The sequence below is a fragment of the Rhinoderma darwinii genome, chromosome 1 (assembly GCF_050947455.1).
Source record: "Rhinoderma darwinii isolate aRhiDar2 chromosome 1, aRhiDar2.hap1, whole genome shotgun sequence".
NCBI classification, from domain to species: Eukaryota; Metazoa; Chordata; class Amphibia; order Anura; family Rhinodermatidae; genus Rhinoderma; species Rhinoderma darwinii.
The window spans coordinates 66,502,200-66,521,483 of NC_134687.1; the positions used below are offsets into that span (position 1 = coordinate 66,502,200).

Genomic DNA, 19,284 nt, shown 5'->3' on the forward strand with positions numbered 1-19,284 from the left:
TTTACTGTAATCTGTTTTTTTTCCATAAACCTTTTATTTAACTTTTTTACAATTAATTTTTTTTTTTGTCCCACCAGGGGACTTCACCATGCGGTCTGCTGATCGCTTATATAATTCTTTGGTATACTTAGTATACCAAAGCATTATTGCCTGTCAGTGTAAAACTGACAGGCATTCTATTAGGCCTAATAGGCAGTTGCTGAAGGCAGACCTTTTGTTAGGCCTCCGGCTGCCATGGAAACCCAACGGCACCCATCGGGGGCGCCAATGGGTTGACAGAGGAAGCTCCCTCCCTCTGTCAAACACATTAGATGCCGCTATTGACAGTGGCATCTAATGGGTTAAACTGACGGAATCGGAGCGCGCTTCGATTCCGGTAGTTGTGGCAGGACCCAGGCTGTGTATAACAGCCGTGCTCCTGCCGCTGATCGCGTGGGTACACTGGCTCTGCGATCAGAGCGATGGATGTATTCGCCGCTATGCAGGAACTAACACCTGCTTGTGACGGATATATTCGTCGCTCATCGTTAAGGGGTTAAAACCATACATTTTTTTTTTATTTTAATTTTTTTCAGCGAGCAGAAAAAAAATCTGTCCTTTGGAAAAAAACAAAAAACAATGCCTCCAATTCTTATTGAAATCCATGGGAGGCAGATTTGGGGCGTATTTTTTTTTAATGCTGATTCCATTGCGGAAAACGTGTCAATCCGCGTACAAAACCTCCTGTGTGAACAATTTACTGAACCGAAATTTACATTTAAACGACATTTACAGTTAATTGAATGAAAAAACAAAAACCCCTTCTCTACTCCATGTTAAAGTCTTGCTATGATTGGACAGATTTTCTGTCCGGACCTTCTTTCCGGACCTGGTCCGTTGACCCAAATGGGAAGTTTTCTTATCCAATTACATTTGGGCAAATTAAACCGCTTTACATTGGGCTAATATAACTGAATTGGCACCAAAAATTTGTACCGTGTTTTTCTGACTAAAAGACACACATTTTAGCAAGAGTAAACGCTGCTAGAAAGTCCCTGCGTCTTTTATATTCGGCGGTCAATGGGACCCGGCTGCGCCAGACGTCATGGAGCGGGGGGGGGGGGGGGTGATGTTTGGAGCTCAATACACTGCAGGTGTCAGCTGTGTTTTACAGCTGACCTGCTGCTCTAACGGCCAGGAACAGCGATCGCGCTGTTTCTGGCTATATAACTAGTTAAATGCCGTGGTTAATAGCGACTGCGGCATTTAAACCGGTAGGAGGGGGACAGCCCCCCCAACAGCCCAACGCCCCCACCCCCTGCAACGTGATCGGGGGGGCGCCAATGGTGGTCATGGCAGCCCGGGGGCTTAATGGTCTGCCGCTGCAGGGCTTAGCAGAACCCTGTAGAAATTACAATATACTGCAATACAAACATCGCCGGTTCAAGTCCCTAGCGGAACTAATAAAATGTTAGATATGTTTTCAGGAGTGTAAAAAAAGTTAAAAAAAACCAAAACACACCTTTTCCCATTTTTCCCCAAGCACAACACCAGCATCATTGTTTTTTTTTCACCTTTAGCGCTAAAAAATGTTTTAATAAAGTGATCAAAAAATGGTGTCAATAAAAACTACAGCTTGTCCCACAAAAAATAAGCCCTCTCACCGCTCAATCGACTAAATATATTAAAGTTATGGCTCCTAGAATGTGGTGAAACGGAACAATTTTTTTTAAATTTTTTTTTATTAATCGGTTTTTTGTTTGGAAAAGTAGTAAAATATGAAATTATTATTTTTGTCCCTATTTTCTGTTGTCTAAAACCTGGGTGCATCTTATAGTCTGAAAAATACGGTAGCTATTTCTCTGACTTTTGCATTGCAGTCTGATATCTTCTCTGGTCACATTAAATAATGTATTTTAGAAGTACCTCCAGTTGAGGCATCTCCTTTCCTCGGTTAAATGTATAGTTATAGCTACTGGTCCTATCACCAGCTATGAACAATTCTTCTATAACCCTAAAATAATAACTAAAAGTATATCTAAAGCCTACGAGGCCATCCATCAGTATGAATTTTCTCTGTCTGCCCTTTAATTTTATACAAAAATGGGAACTGGAATTGGGGAGGTCATTTAGTGTTAAGCAGTGGGAGACGGCGTTTCTAATTTGTTTTAAGGAAATTGCTTTACAGATGGTACATGACTCCATACCGCTTATCTCAAATGTTCCCTAATGTATCTCCTAACTGTTGGCGATGTCAAGCCTCTACCGGTTCTTTACTACATATCTGGTGGAGATGTATTTCTGTCCAAAAGGAAGCTATAAGATTACAACACTTGTTGACCAGTATAATCGGTTTCCCGGTCCCCTGGGGACCGGAAGTAGCGTTGCTTTCTTTGACCTTAGAGTATATAGGCACTGAAAACAATACGATTATGACCCATGTGTTGACTGTAGCTAGAACGAGTATAGCCCAGAGATGGAAAAGTGCTTCTATCCCGACTAAAGAAGAGATTCTGCGTAAAGTCCAGTATAACTGTGTCATGGAACATTTAATTTCTACCAGTTTACATAGGTCACAGGTATTCACCCATAAATGGTCTAAATGGCTTGCTTTTAGTGGGCTACAACTACCTTTATAGATAGACTGTAACTATCTAGAAGCGTATTAGGGTTAGGCCCCATGCACACGACCGGACTGCATGGGGCCTGAATCTGTATATTTTTAAACTCATGAAGGAGGGATATTATGTTTGTTCAGTTCTGTTTATCAAAATATTGTTTTTGTATGCCCTTTTTTTTTAATTTTTGAATATTGGATTTTTGCAATCTGGTGAAATTATAATGCTGGATATTATGCCTTATGTTGTAAATGATCTTAATACTCTGGTTGCATTACTAATTACCGGTACTATACTTATTTCCTTTTGTATCTAGGGTTTCTCGAATTTACATATATGTATATTGATTTAGCAATTTTTGGTTTTTTGCTTTCGTGATCTTCTATCTTTGTAAAATTCAAGAATTCTGTTTTATTTTTGTATAATTTTGAAAACCCTTCAATAAAAAATTTGTCTCAAAAATAATTTTTTAAGAAAAATTAATATTTTATATGAAACCTGTAATACATTTCTTCCAGCCTGAGATGACGATGACTTTGGGTAAAGTCTATGATTACTAATTTCTTGTGTCTTCATCAGGACTGGATCCTGGCAAATCTGAATTTAAAAGCACTTTACCTCCAGATCCTATTCAAGTGAAAGGTTTGTGATCGTTTTTACTACATAATTTTTTTTAATTATTTTTTTATATGTTGGGCTTTGTTCACACTAGCACCATGGCTTTCATTCTTGACGGAGCCATGACGGCTGGATACGTTTTCAAACCGATCACAGTGAAAATTGATAGATCCTATTGGCTTATAATGGAGTGTATCGGGTTTCCATTAGACTTCTGGTGTTTTTGGCGTCAAGAATATTACTACAAACTTTGCTATTCCCAGTCAAAAACACCGAAGCCCCTATGGAACCGAACCCCTTTATCTTCACTTATTGCCCGTCTTTCTCGAAGGATCTCTGCGGTGCCGACATCTGCTATGTATACTGAAGTGCAATGTAATTGTTGATTTCCTGGGTGAGCTAAGATGATGGCAGAGATTTTGCGTTACGTCTGTCGTATATTCTTTTAACCCCTTAGTGACCAGGCCTGAAAGTGCCTTAATGACCATGCCAAATTTTGAAAATCTGGCATGTGTAACTTTATCCGATAGTAACGCTGCAATAGTTTTGCACATTCAAGTAATTCTGACATTTTGTTTTTTCGTCACATGTACTTTATTTAGGTGGTAAAATTAAAATTTTCTTTGATTTTGAACTGCAATATGTCACATCTGTACACACGTACTGTACACTTTTTTTTTTTATTAAATATATATTTACAGCTCTTTACTCTATTTTAGCAGCACTTTTGAAAAAAAAAGTAACTTTTTCCACAAATGTATTATTTTAAAGACAGATTTCTTTGTAAAGCGAAAATGAAGAAATACACCCCAAAATCTATCGCCCTGTTTCTCCTGTGTTCAAAAATACCCCCATTGTGGCCCTAATGTGCTGCCTGAACACACGGCAGGGCCCAAAATGAAGGGAGCACACTTTGGGTTTCAGGACACACAATGTTTTAGGCCCCGCTGCACATTTGGAGAGGCTTTGAGCTGCCTGTATGATAGAAATCCCCCATAAATTACCCCATTTAAAAAAAAAAAAACTAGACACCTTAAAGTATTTATCTAGGGTGTAGAGATACACAACGCAAAAAGGAGGAATTAAAGGGAATTATCTCCGATAATATGGGTATATATTGTTTTCTTCAAATTTTTAAAACATTTTCAAATGAGGTGATCGAAAAATCTATCTGTGTAAATCGGCTGCTGTTGGAAATATATTGCATTCTTATCTTGGGCGGCCATAAAGAAGAAAAGCGACGCTATTTTATAATGTGCCTAGAAATGCATTTGACTGTCTATATGACTGTCTTGCTAACAAAGCAGTTGTCCCACATTTGTTTCATTCTGATACCGTTGTGAACAGCATTCTGGTCCGATGTGTAACAAATTATAGCGGAAAAAAATAATCCTGTACTGGATTGAAGGGCAATCTATACAAATGGAGGAAAATGTATCCAGCTATGTGGCAAACTAGAGTTCGTTCACAAGATAAAAGAACACTGGCAGGGCTGTCATGACCAGCTTTTTTTTATTCCAGTGACTGGTTGTAAAACGTCTCTTTAGCCCCATCAATCCCTATATGAGGGACGAACGTGCCAAGCGACGCGGTACACCATAAGGCTGGGATCACACGACCTATTTTCAGGCGTAGACGAGGCGTATTATGCCTCGTTTTACGCCTGAAAATAGGGCTACAATACGACGGCAAACATCTGCCCATTCATTTGAATGGGTTTGCCGACGTATTGTGCAGACGACCTGTAATTTACGCGTCGTCGTTTGACAGCTGTCAAACGACGACGCGTAAATTGACTGCCTCGGCAAAGAAGTGCAGGGCACTTCTTTGCAACGTAATTTGAGCCGTTCTTCATTGAACACAGTCTCAGAATCGCTTGGATAGGCAAAAGCATTCCGGAGTTACCACATAAAGTGACACGTCAGATTTGCAAAAATCGGCTGTGCCACAAGGCCAAAACAGGCTGTGTCCTTAAGGGGTTAAAAATCAGTTTTGAAATTGCCCTTTATCTAATATTCTAATTTTCTGAGACTCCAAATTTGGGGTTTTCATTAACTGTTACCATAATGTAGATAACAGTAACGTTTTTCTTTTTCAAAAACGAGCATTTTTGGCCAAGTTATGAGCATTTTTATATTTATGCAAATGAGCCTTTCTTATGAACAACTGGGCGTTTTTAATCTTATTTCCAAGTGGGCGTGTAATCAGCATCATCCACTTCTCTTCGTTACCACCCAGCTTCTGGCAGTTCACAGACACACAGCGTGTCCTCGCTCGTCCGACGCGATGAAGTTCCTGTGTGAGGAAGTGAGTGACGTCACAGCGTGATCTCGCGAGGACACGCTGTGTGTCTGTGCACTGCCAGAAGCTGGGTGGTAACGAAGAGAAGTGGATGATGCTGATTCGTCAGCATCATACACTTCTATTCACAACGCCCAGCTAGTAAAACAAGTAAACACACCCAGATGTAACACACAATACACGCCCAGTTGGAAATAAGAGAAAACACGCCCAGTTGTCCATAAGAAAGGCTCATTTGCATAAATATAAAAATGCTCATAACTTGGCCAAAAATGCTCGTTTTTGAAAAAGAAAAACGTTACTGTTATCTACATTGCAGCGCCGATCTGCTGCAATAGGATATAGGGATTTGAAAATCTGGTGACAGAGCCTCTTTAAGCTACCATCGCCGGCCTGCTACACGATAGCGGCCGGCGTTGGTGAATATGGCAACCGGACACCTAACAATGGCGTCCGGCTATGCCATCGACAAAGTCAGGACCCGCTATGCTTGCTGTCAGTGAGTAGCTGACAGCTCTAATACACTGCACTACGCATGTAGTGCAGTGTATTAGAATAGCGATCAGGGCCTCCTGCCCCCAAGTCCCCTAGTGGGACAAAGTAATAAAGTTAAAAAAAGATATGTAAAAATAAGCAAATTAAAAGTAAAAATCCCCCTTTTTCCCTTATCAGTCGTTTATTTGTTTGTTTTATATATTTCTATTAATAATAAACTATACATAATTGGTATCGCCGCGTCCGTAACGGCCTGAACTACAAAATTATATTGTTATTTAACCTGCACGGTGAACGCCGTAGAAGAAAATAATAATAAACCGTACCACAATCACAATTGTTTTGTCACTTCACCTCTCAAAAAATGGAATAAAAAGAGATCAAAAAGTCGCATGTACCTAAAAATGGTGCTGATCGAAACTACAGTTCGTTACGCAAAAAATAAGTCCTCGCACGGCTTTATTGATTGAAAAAGAAAAAAGTTATGGCTCTTAGAATAAGGCAACACAAAAAGTGAATGATTTTTTACAAAAAGTATTTATTTTATTGTGCAAACGCCATAAGACAAAAAAAATAAATCTAAACATCTGGTATCGCCGTAATCGTATCGCCCCGCAGAATAAAGTGAATGTCATTGATAGCGCACGGTAAACGCTGTAAAAAAACAATCGTAGAATTGCTGTTTTTTTAGTCACCACGCCACCTAAAAATAGAATAAAAACTGATCAAAAAGTCGCATGCACCCCATGAAAACGGCAATGAATTCCTCAAGGGGTCTAGTTTCCAAAATAGGGTCACTTTTGGGGGGTTTCCACTGTTTTGTCACCACAAGACCTCTTCAAATCGGACATGGTGCGTAATAAAAAAGGAGGGTTCAAAATCCACTAGGTGCTCCTTTGCTTCGGAGGCCGGTGCTTCAGTCCATTATCGCTCGAGGGCCACATGTGGGATATTTCTCTAAACTGCAGAATCTGGGCAATAAGTATTAAGTTGCGTATCTCTGGTAAAACCTTTTGTGTTATAAAAAAAAAAAAATGGTATAAAAAGGATTTTCTGACAAAAAAATAATAAAATGTCAATTTCACCTCTACTTTGCTCTAAATTCCCGTGAAACACCTAAAGGGTTCATAAACTTTCTAAATGCTGTTGTGAATACTTTGAGGGGTCTAGTTTCTAAAATGGGGTGTTTCATAGGGGTTTCTAATATATAGGCCCCTCAAAGCAACTTCAGAACTGAACTGGAACCCAAAAAAATAAATACGGCAATACTTTGCTTCTAATGAGCAGTGCCTCCAGTTTTGACCGTTTGTATAAACGGAGACCCCTATTAGACCGTTTCAGTGCCCGATTTCCCAAGCATACACCCCCGAGAATTGAATTGTATTTCTATTGAGTCCTTGGTACGTTTTAAAGGGAGGCTTAAATTCCGCCAGTACCTGCCGGGTAAGAAGGCAAGGTATGACGTGAAGATGTATAAGCTGTGCGAGAGTGCATCAGGGTATACCTACAAATTTAGGATATATGAAGGGAAGGACACCAGTATTCAGCCCCCAGAATGCCCCCCCCTTACTGGGAGTTAATGCAAAAATTGTGTGGGATTTGGTGCACCCACTGCTGGACCAGGGTCACCACCTCTACCTGGATAATCTTTATACCAGCGTCCCACTCTTCAACTGCCTCGCTTCCAGTCCTGCGGCATGCGGCACTGCTAGAAGAAATCCGAGAAGCCTCCCTAAGACTCTGATTGGGCAAACAAGAAGGGGTGAGAGTAGGGCACGTTCTAGCAGCAACATATTTTGTGTCAAGTACAAGACAAGAGAGATGTCCTTGTATTGACAACAATACATGGCCACACCAGTACCCATGTACCAGTACAGAGACCCCCAAACCAGACCTCATCCTGGACTACAATAGGTACATGGGAGGGATGGACTTGTCAAATCAAGTCCTGAAGCCCTACAGCGCCATGCGGTGTGGTATAAGAAGCTGGCCGGGCACATCATACAGATGGCATTGTACAATGCGTACATGCTACGTTGATGTGCAGTCCAGAGGAGAACTTTCCTGGAATTTCAAGAGGTGGTTATCAAAAATCTAATCTTTAGGGACCAGGAAGGGGGGAGCACCCAGTACTTCTGGAAGCGAGGCCACACGCATCGTACCAGGGCAACACTTTCCAAGAGAAGTTCCCCAATCTGCCAAGAAGGGAAAAAGTCAAAAGAGGTGCAAAGTCTGCTATAAGAGGGGGATAAGGAAGGACACAATATATCAATGTGACAAGTGTCCCGAAAAACGAAGGCTCTGTATGAAAGAGTGTTTTAAAATGTACCATACATCCCTTGATTTTTAATCGACTCCAGTTTTACTTACCCTGATGCACTCCGCACAGCTTATCCCCCCTCGTCTTTCCCCTCTGGGCCCTCTTGCGTACCCAGGCAGCTGATAACCGCCACATTGAGGGTATTGCCATACCCGTGAGAACCCACATTACAGTCTATGGGGTGTAGGTCTCCGGTCAAAATTCTCGCTACACCTCTAGATGAATGCCTTAAGGGTGTAGTTTTTAAAACGGGGTCACTTCTTGGGGTTTTCAACTGTACTTGTTCCTCAGGGGCTTCTGCATACATGACTTTGCACCAGAAAATCCCCATTAGGCCAAATGGTGGTCCTTTACTTCTGAGCCCTCCCATGGGCCCAAACGGCAGTTTATCACCACAAATGGGGTATTGCCGCACTCAGGACAAATTGGGCAACAAAATGGGGTATTTTATTTCTTGCGAAAAATTAGAAATTTTCAGCCAAAACTAAATATTATTGGAAAAATATTTTTTTTTTTAAATTCCCAGCCCAATTCAAATAACTTCTGTGAAGAAACTATGGGGTCTAAATGGTCACATTACCCATAAATAAATACTTTGAGGGGAGTAGTTTCCAAAATGGGGTCATTTCTGGTGGGTTTCCATTACTTTGATACCTCTGGGGCTCTGCAAATGCGACATGGCACCCGAAAACCAATCCAGCAAAATCTGCACTTCAAAGAACACACAGCGCTCCTTCCCTTCTGAGGCCTCCCATGGGCCTAAACGGCAGTTTATCGCCACAAATGGGGTATTGCTGCACTCAAGAGAAATTGGGCAAGAAAATGGGGTATTTTGTTCCCTGTGAAAATAAGAAATTGTGATGAAATCACATCTTATTGGAAAAAAATGTCTTTTTTTAAAAAAAAATTCACAGCCCAATTCAAATACGTGCCGTGTAAAAACTGTGGGGTCAAAATGGTAACAACAACCATAAATTAATTCCTTGAGAGGTGTAGTTTCCGAAATGGGGTCACTTTTAGGGGAGTCCTACTGTTTTTGCACCTCAACACCTCTTCAAACCTGGCATGCTGCCTAAAATATATTCTAATAAAAAAGAGGCCTCAAAATGCACTAGGTGCTCCTTTTTGCTTCTGGGGCTTGTGTTTTAGTCCACGAGCGCAGTAGAGACACATGTGGGACATTTCTAAAAACTGCAGAATCTGGACAATACATATTTAGGAGTGTTTCTCTGGTAAAACTTTCTGTGTTACAGAAAAAAAATGAATACAATTGAATTTCAGAAAAAAAAAATTAAATTTGCAAATTTCACCTCTACTTTGCTTTAATTCCTGTGAAATGCCTAAAGGGTTAAATAAACTTTCTAAATGCTGTTTTGAATACTTTGAGGGGTCTAGTTTTCAAAATGGGGTGTTTTATGGGGGTTTCTAATACATAAGTCCCTCAAAGCCACTTTGGAACCGAACAGGTACCTTAAAAAAAAGACTTTTGAAATTTTCTTAAAAATATGAGAAATTGCTGTTTATGTTCTAAGCCTTGTAACGTCCAAGAAAAATAAAAGAATGTTCAAAAAACGATGCCAATCTAAAGTAGACATATGGGAAATGTGAACTAGTAACTATTTTTGGTGGTATAACCGTCTGTTTTACAAGCAGATGCATTTAAATTCAGAAAAATGCTATTTTTTTTATAAATTTTCTCTAAATTTTGCAAATTTTCACCAATAAACACTGAATATAGCGTCCAAATTTTACCACTAACATAAAGGGAAAACATTCTCAGAATCGCTTGGATAGGTTTAAGCATACCGACGTTATTACCACATGAAGTGAAATATATCAGATTTCAAAAATGGGCTCTGAGCCTTAAGGCCAAAACAAGGCTGTGTCCTTAACCCCTTCCCGCGATTGGGCGTAACTGTACGTTCGAAATCAAAGTGATTTCCCGCAGACGGGCGTACAGTTACGCCCTGCAGATACAGCGAGCACAGGAGCTGTGCGCGTTTTATCTTCAGCGGCTGTCAGCTGTTATACACAGCTGACATGCCGCTGCGATGGCTGTTACCGCCGATCGCAGCCATTTAACCCCTTCAATGCGGCTGTCAATGACGTCCGCCGCATTGAAGTGGTTTACAGAGGGAGGGAGCTCCCTCTGTAACCCCCGGGCACCCCCCCGTGGTGGATCGCGGGTGGCGATTGTTGCTATAGCAACCAGGAAGCCGTTACTAGGCTTCCTGGTTGCCCAGGTACGGTAGCCTATTAGGTCCTGCCCGAGGCAGGACCTAATACGCTAACTGTCAAATGAATAAATGACCGTTACGATCCACTGCACTACATAAGTACATACATAAGTAGTGCAATGCATCGTACCGGGGATCAGAAGACCAGATCTTCAAGTCCCCAGGTCAGTGTAAAAGAAAAAGAATAAATAATAAAAACACTTGTCCGGTTTCCCTGATCAACCCCTTTATTATTAAAAAAACATGAAAATATGAAAAAAAAACTATACATAGGTATCGCCGCGTTCGGAACGGCCTGATCTATAAAAATATCACATTATTTTTACCGCACGGTGAACACCGTAAAAATTTGTAATAAAAAACAATGACCGCATTTTATTTTTTGGTCATCTTGTCTCAAAAAAAATGTAATAAAAAAGTGATCAAAAAGTTGCAAGTAACGCAAAATGGTACCAATACAACTACAGTTCGCCACGCATAAAACAAGCCCTCCCGCAGCGATATCAACGAAAAAATAAAAAAGTTACGGCTATCAGAAAATGGCGACACTAAAACATGATTTTTTTAGAAGAGAATTTTTATTGTGGGATCGTACTGAAACGTAAAAAAACGATATAAATTTGGTGTCGCTGTAATCGTATCGCCCCGCAGAATAACGTTAACATGTTGTTTATACTGCACGGTGAACACTGTCAAAAAAAACAAAAAAGACATGTGCTGGAATGGCTGTTTTTTGGTTTCCTCAGCTCCCAAAAAATGGAATAAATAGTGATAAAAAAATCGCATGTCTCCCAAAATGGAACCAATAAAAATTACAGCTCGTTCCACAAAAAACGCGCCCTCACACAGCTCCGTCACCGGAAAAATAACACGTTATGACTCTCAAAACGCAATGATGCAAAATGACGGCCCAGACTCATTTTTAGGTCCAGTAGAATTTCACTAAATACCCCACATCATTATTTGCTGGACCCCACAGGTGGACCCTGTAGACGCAGCGGAGATGAGGAAACTTTAGGGCCTTGTGCGGCTTATAGGGCTAGTGAAGAAGTCCAATATAAGGCAACGCTGGAGCGCAGATATTTTGTATAATACCCAATAAACCCGGCCTGTGTATAAAGGATTGGTTCCAAGCGACCACACCAATCCATGGATTCTTCATTCACCCCATTTATTATATCATCCTATTATGACCTGTTGCACTCCGCCCAGCTTACATATACCCTGTTGCACTCCGCCCAGCTTACATATACCCTGATGTACTCCGCCCAGCTTACATATACCCTGATGTACTCCGCACAGCTTACATATACCCTGATGTACTCTGCACAGCTTACATATACCCTGATGTACTCCGCCCAGCTTACATATACCCTGATGTACTCCGCCCAGCTTACATATACCCTGATGTACTCCTCACAGCTTACATATACCCTGATGTACTCCGCCCAGCTTACATATACCCTGATGTACTCTGCTCAGCTTATATATACCCTGATGTACTCCGCTCAGCTTATATATACCCTGATGTACTCCGCACAGCTTACATATACCCTGATGTACTCCGCACAGCTTACATATAGCCTGATGTACTCCGCACGGCTTACATATAGCCTGATGTACTCCTCCCAGCTTACATATACCCTGATGTACTCCTCCCAGCTTACATATAGCCTGATGTACTCCGCACAGCTTACAAATAGCCTGATGTACCCGCACATAATACATATACCCTGATGTACTCCACAGTTTACATATACCCTGATGCACTCCGCACAGCTTACATATACCCTGATGTACTCAGCACAGATTACATATACCCGGATGTACTCCGCACAGCTTACATATAGCCTGATGTACTCCGCACAGCTTACATATAGCCTGATGTACTCCGCACAGCTTACATATACCCTGATGTACTCCTCCCAGCTTACATATACCCTGATGTACTCCTCCCAGCTTACATATAGCCTGATGTACTCCGCACAGCTTACAAATAGCCTGATGTACCCGCACATAAATACATATACCCTGATGTACTCCACAGTTTACATATACCCTGATGCACTCCGCCCAGCTTACATATACCCTGATGTACTCCGCCCAGTTTACATATACCCTGATGTACCCGCACATATTACATATACCCTGATGTACTCCACTCAGCTTACATATACTCTGATGTACCCGCACATATTACATATACCCTGATGTACTCCACAGATTACATATATCTTGATGTACTACGCACAGCTTACATATACCCTGATGCACTCCGCCCAGCTTACATATACCCTGATGTACTCCGCCCAGCTCACATATGCCCCCACATTATAAGCTGAAATACCACTAATACACCAAGAAAAATCTGCGCTTCAAAAGCCAAATGGTGGTCCAACTGAGCCTGGCAGTGTACCCAAACGGCAATTTATGACCACATATGGGGTATTACTGTATTCTGGAGAACCCGCTTAACAATTTATGGCATGTGTGTCTACGGTGGTGCAAGCTGGGCACAACACATTGGGCACTGAAATGGCATATTTGTGGAAAACAGCAATTTTCAATCTGCAACATCTATTGTTTACTCATTTTTGCAAAACACTTGTGCGGTCAAAATGCTCACTACACCCCTAGATCAATTCTTTGAGGGATCTAGTTTCCAAAATGGGGTAATTTTTTTGGGGGGTACCACGTACTGGTACTATAGCTCAATGCAACATGGTGTCAAAAAACGAATCTTATAAAATCTCCACTCCAAATACTAAATGGCGCTCCTTCCCTTTAGAGCCTTGCTGTTTGTCCAAATAGCAGTTTATGACCACGTGTGGGGTATTTCCCTACTCTGAAGAAGTTGCTTTACAAATGTTACGGTGCTTTTTCTCCTTTATTTGTTGAGAAAATGAACAATTTTTAACTAATGCTGCGTCTTATTGGAAAATAATGTAATTTTTAATTTTCACTGCCCATTTCTAATAAAATCTATGAGACACCTGTGGGGTCAAAATGCTCACTACACCCCTAGATGAATTCCTCAATGGGTGTAGTTTGCCAAATGGAGTCACTTTTGGGGAGTTTCCACTGTACTGCTACCTAAGGGGCTTTGCAAAAGCGACATGGTGCAGAAAAACCAATCCAGCAAAATCTGCTCTCCAAAAGCCAAATGGCGCTCCTTCCCTTCTGAGCCCTGATGTGTATTCCTACAGTACTTTATTACCACATATGGGGTATTTCCGTACTCTGGAGAAGTTGCTTTACAAATGTTACGGTGATTTTTCTCCTTTATTTGATGAGAAAATGAAACATTTTTACCTAAAGCTACGTCTTAGTGGAAAAAAAATGAAATTTTTCATGTTTACTGCCCAATTCTAATGAAATCTATGAAACACCTGGGGGTCAAAATGCTCACTACACCCCTAGATGAATTCCTCAAGGGGTGTAGTTTCCTAAATGGAGTCACTTTTGGGGGGGGGTTTCACTGTACTGGTACCTCACGGGATTTACAAATGCGACATGGTGCAGAGAAATGAATCCAGCAAAATCAGCGCTCCAAAAGCTAAATGGCGTGCCTTCCCTTCCGAGTCCTGCCGCTTGCCCAAACAACCGTTTATGACCACATGTTTGGTATTTCCGTACTCTGGAGAAGTTGCTTTACAAATGTTGGGGTGCTTTTCCTCATTAATTGTTGAAAAAATAAAAAAATTTGAGGTAAAAATACATGGTATTGGAAAATAATGTAATTTTTCATTTTCACTGCCCATTTCTAATGAAATCTATGAGACATCTGTGGGGTCAAAATGCTCACTACACCCCTAGATGAATTCCTCAAGGAGTTTAGTTTCCAAAATGGGGTATTTTTTGGGGTGTTTCCTTTGTTTAGGCACCACAAGACCTCTTCTAACCTGACGTGGTGCCTGAAATATAATTTAAGAAAAGGAAGGCCCAAAAATCCTCTAGGTGCTCCTTTGCTTCTGAGGCCGGTATTTCAGTCCAGTAGCGCACTAGGGCCAGATGTGGAATATTTCTAAAAACTGCAGAATCAGGGCAATAAATATTCAGTTGTGCTTCTCCGGTAAAAACCTTCAGTATTACAGGAAAAATGGATTCAAATGGAATTTCTGCCAGAAAAATGAAATTTGTAGATTTCCCCGCTACATTGCTATAATTCCTGTGAAATGCCTAAAGGGTTTAAAAAACTTTCTGAATGCTGTTTTGAATACTTTGAGGGGTGAAGTTTTTAAAGTGGGGTGATTTGTGGGGGTTTCTAATATATAAGGCCCTCAAAGCCACTTAACAACTGAACTGTTCCCTAAAAAAATGGGCTTTTGAAATTTTCTTGAAAATGTGAGAAATTGCTGCTAAAGTTATAAGCCTTGTAATGTCCTAGAAAAATAAAAGGATGTTCAAAAAATGATGGCAATCTAAAGTAGACATATGGGAAATGTTAGCTAGTAACTATTTTGTGTGGTATAACTTTCTGTTTTACAAGCAGATACATTTGAATTTAGAAAATGCTAATTTTTTGCAAATTTTCTCTAAATTTTGGTGTTTTTCACACAAAAATATTGAATATATCGACCAAATTTTTTCACTAACATAAAGTACAATATGTCACGAGAAAACAATCTCAGAATCGCTTGGATAGGTAAAAGCATTCCCGAGTTATTACCACATAAAGTAACACACGTCAGATTTAAAAAAATGAGGCTCTGTCATTTGGTCCAAAAGTGGCTCAGTCCTGAAGGGGTTAAAGAGGCTCTGTCACTAGATTCTCAAATCCCTATCTCCTATTGCATGTGATCGGCGCTGCAATGTACAGTAAAGTTTTGTTTTTTTTTAAAACGTTCATTTTTGGCCAAGTTATGAGCTATTTTATATATATATATATATATATATATATATATATATATATATATGCAAATGAGCTTTGAAATGGACAACTGGGCGTTTTTTTTTCGTTATGTCCAACTGGGCGTGTTTATGTGTATGACGCTGACCAATCAGTGACCAGTCAGCGTCATACACTCATCTCAATTCATTTACAAGCAGCACAGCGTTCTTACTAGAACTATGTGCAGCCACATACACAAGTGTCCTGATAATGAATACACATGAAATCCAGCCTGGATGTCATGTGTATTCAGAATCCTGACACTTCTGACTCTTTTCTGTGAGATTGCAGCAAGCCACTCGTAATCTCGCGAGATTACGGAGGTGAACGAGATTTTGTTTCTCTTGCGAGTCAGAAGTGTCAGGATTCTCAATACACATGACGTCCAGGCTGGATGGTCATGTGTATTCATTATCAGGACACTAGATTAACGTTAATCAAGTGTCCTGATAATGAATACACATGACCATCCAGCCTGGACGTCATGTGTATTGAGAATCCTGACACTTCTGACTCTTTTCTCTGAGATTTCCAGCAAGGGAAACTAAATCTTGTTTACCTCCGTAATCTCGCGAGATTACGAGTGGCTTGCTGCAATCTCACAGAAGCTAGTCAGAAGTGTCAGGATTCTGAATACACATGACGTCCAGGCTGGAGGTCATGTATATTCATTATCAGGACACTTGTGTATGTGGCTGCACATCGTTCTAGTAAGAACGCTGTGCTGCTTGTAAATGAATGGAGATGAGTGTATGACGCTGACTGGTCACGGATTGGTCAGCGTCATACACATAAGCACGCCCAGTTAAAAACACAATACACGCCCAGTTGGACATAACGAAAAAAACACGCCCAGTTGTCCATTTCAAAGCTCATTTGCATATATATAAAATAGCTCATAACTTGGCCAAAAATTAACGTTTTAAAAAAAAACTAAAACGTTACCGTTATCTGCATTGCAGCGCCGATCACATGCAATAGGAGATAGGGATTTGAGAATCTGGTGACAGAGCCTCTTTAAGGGGTTAAACATCCAATTTCTGTCTGTACTAATCAATACGAAGTTTGGTTTTCAGGTAACAGGCTCAGAAGATAAAATGTTAATTTTTTTAATTTAAATGTAATTTTTTTACCTTTTTTTTTTACCTTTTTTTTTTTTTTTTTTTTTTTTCTTTTTTCATTCTTACCTCGTTGTGTTTTTTTACTTTAAAGGAGTACTAAGGGTATGTCCACACGCCCTATTTACGGACGTAATTAATTCGTTTTACGCCTGGAATTACACCCGAAAATATGGCTCCAAAGCGTCGGCAAAACATCTGCCCTGTTCTGTGTGCAGACAGGCTATTTTTTTACGCCCCGCTGTCCAAAGACGGCCACCTCAAAGAAGTGCATGTCACTTCTTGGGACGTAATTGGAGCCGTTTTTCATTGACTTCATTGAAAAACAGCTCCAATTACGTCCGTAATGGACACCGTGAAAAACGCGAGTACAAGCAATTACGTCTGAAATTCAGGAGCTGGTTTCTCCTGAAAACAGCTCTGTAATTTCAGACGTATTTTACGTTTGCGTGTGAACATACCCTAATTATATCCAAAGACATTTAGTATACATGAGAAATGTCCGTCAGCTGCAACATTTGGGTGCATTCGTTTGTCACTGTTTTGCAGCAACATGTGAATATGCATTTACTATGGCAACTGCTATACTATTCCTATTAAGTGAAAATACCAAATTAGGCCTCATGCACACGAATGTATTTTTTTCCTCCGTAAATACGGGTTCTTTTGTCACACATATTCGACCCGTATTTACGTACCCGTTTTCTCTGCCCTAATCGGCAGACCCTTCTCTCTATCAGTGCTGGAAAGAGGGAAGGGACAGCCCTTTCGGGCAGAGTTTCCGCTGCGATTGTAAGCAAAGAAGTTCATACGTACCGTTGTCTTGGTGACGCGTCCCCCTTTTGACATCCAGTCCGACCTCCCTGGATGACGCGGCATTCCATTTGACCGCTGCAGCCTGTGTTTGGCCTGTGATTGGCTGCAGCGGTCACATGGGATGAAACGTCATCCCGGGAGGCCGGACTGGAGGAACAAGCAGGTAACTTTTAATACTAATAATGTGGTGACAAAGCCTCTTTAACCACTTAATGACCGCCGATAAGCCTTTTCACGGCGGTCATTAATGGGCTTTATTCTAGAGCGCCGCCATTCCACGGCGCTGCATTAGAATAAAGTAAACAGAGCAGTCAGATCTCCCTGCTCTCAGCTGCCAGACGAAGCTGAGAGCAGGGGGCGTCCCTCCTCTGCCGGGTGAGATCGATATTCGTATCGATCTCACCCGTTTAACCCTTCAGATGCGGTGCACAATAGCGTGCACCGCATCTGAGTGGTTTTGGAGAGAGGGAGGGAGCTCCCTCTCTCTCCCACCGACACCCGGCGATTAAAATCGCCGAGTGTCTGTGTCTTCTATGGCAGCCGGGGGTCTAATAAAGGCCCCCAGGTCTGCCTGCAGTGAATGCCTGCTAGATCATGCCAGAGGCATGACCTAGCAGATGCCTGTCCGTTTTAAACAGACAGGCAGTAATACACTGCAATACAAAAGTATTGCAGGGTATTATAATAGCGATCGGAGGATAGTGAAGTCCCCTAATGGGACTAGTATAAAAGTAAAAAAAAGTTGACTAAAGTTAATTTAAAAAAAAAGTGAAAAAAAATAAAATGAAAAACCCACTTTTTCCCCTTACAAAATGCTTTACTATTATAAAAAACTACAATAAAGCAAAAAAGTTACACATATTTGGTATCGCCGCGTCCGTAACGACCCCGACTATAAAGCTGTTACATTATTTAACCCGCACTGTGAACGCCGTAAAAAATAAAATAAAAAACAATGGAAAAATTGCTGTTTTCTGTTAATCACATCTACTCTCAAATGGTACCAATAAAAACTGCAAGTCGTCCCGCAAAAAACAAGACCTTATACAGCTATGCTGACGCAAAAATAAAAAAGTTATAGCTCTTCGAATGTAAAAAAATGGCTTGGACATTAGGGCCCAGAATGCAAGCAGGGGGAAGGGGTTATAAGTGCCCTATCTCCTACATAAGGAGATGGGCGCTATAATGTAGGTGACAGTAATGCTTTTTATTTAAAAAAACCGATCTATTTTCACCACTTTATTAGCGATTTTAGATTTATGCTAATGAGTTGCTTAATGCCCAAGTGGGCATGTTTTTACTTTGGTCAGCGTCATACACTCCTCTATACAACGCTTACTTGGTCTAGTCACAGTCATGCACTCCTCTCCATTCATTTAGTTAGCGCATAGGGATCCTTTTAGATCTCTATGTGCTGTCTTATACTTAGGCCTGATTTACACGAGCATGTGCGTTTTGCGCAAGCAAAAAACGCTGCATTTTGCGTGCGCAAAAGGCACTTAACAGCTCCGTGTGTCATCAGTGTATGATGCGCGGCTGCGAGATTTTCTCGCAGCCGCCATCATTTTGACACTCCGTTTGGGTGTTTGTAAACAGAAAAGCACGTGTTTACATTCAGAGTTTGACAGCTGTTGCGCGAACCACGCAGTTTGCACGGAAGTGCTTCCGTGCGACCTGCGTGGTTTTCACGCACCCACTGACTTCAATGGGTGCGTGATGCGTGAAAAACGGGGAAATATAGAACATGTCGTGAGTTTTACGCAGCGCACTCACGCTGCGCAAAACTCACGGACTGTCTGCACTGCCCCATAGAGTAATATAGGTGCATATATTACGCTCGTCTAAATGATGCCTAACACATTAACAATACTGAAGTGTTTAGACAGTGAAT

At 41.0% G+C, this 19,284-nt stretch overlaps 1 protein-coding gene across 1 annotated transcript in view; it reads left to right on the forward strand.

The window, feature by feature from the left end:
• The window catches only part of SLC30A9 (solute carrier family 30 member 9), a 112,083-nt gene that overhangs the window by 29,262 nt on the left and 63,537 nt on the right, over nt 1-19,284 (forward strand). The window contains exon 3 of the mRNA XM_075859428.1: nt 3,177-3,239. Coding sequence (XP_075715543.1) covers nt 3,177-3,239 — 63 coding nt within the window. The remainder of the gene's footprint in view (nt 1-3,176; nt 3,240-19,284) is intronic.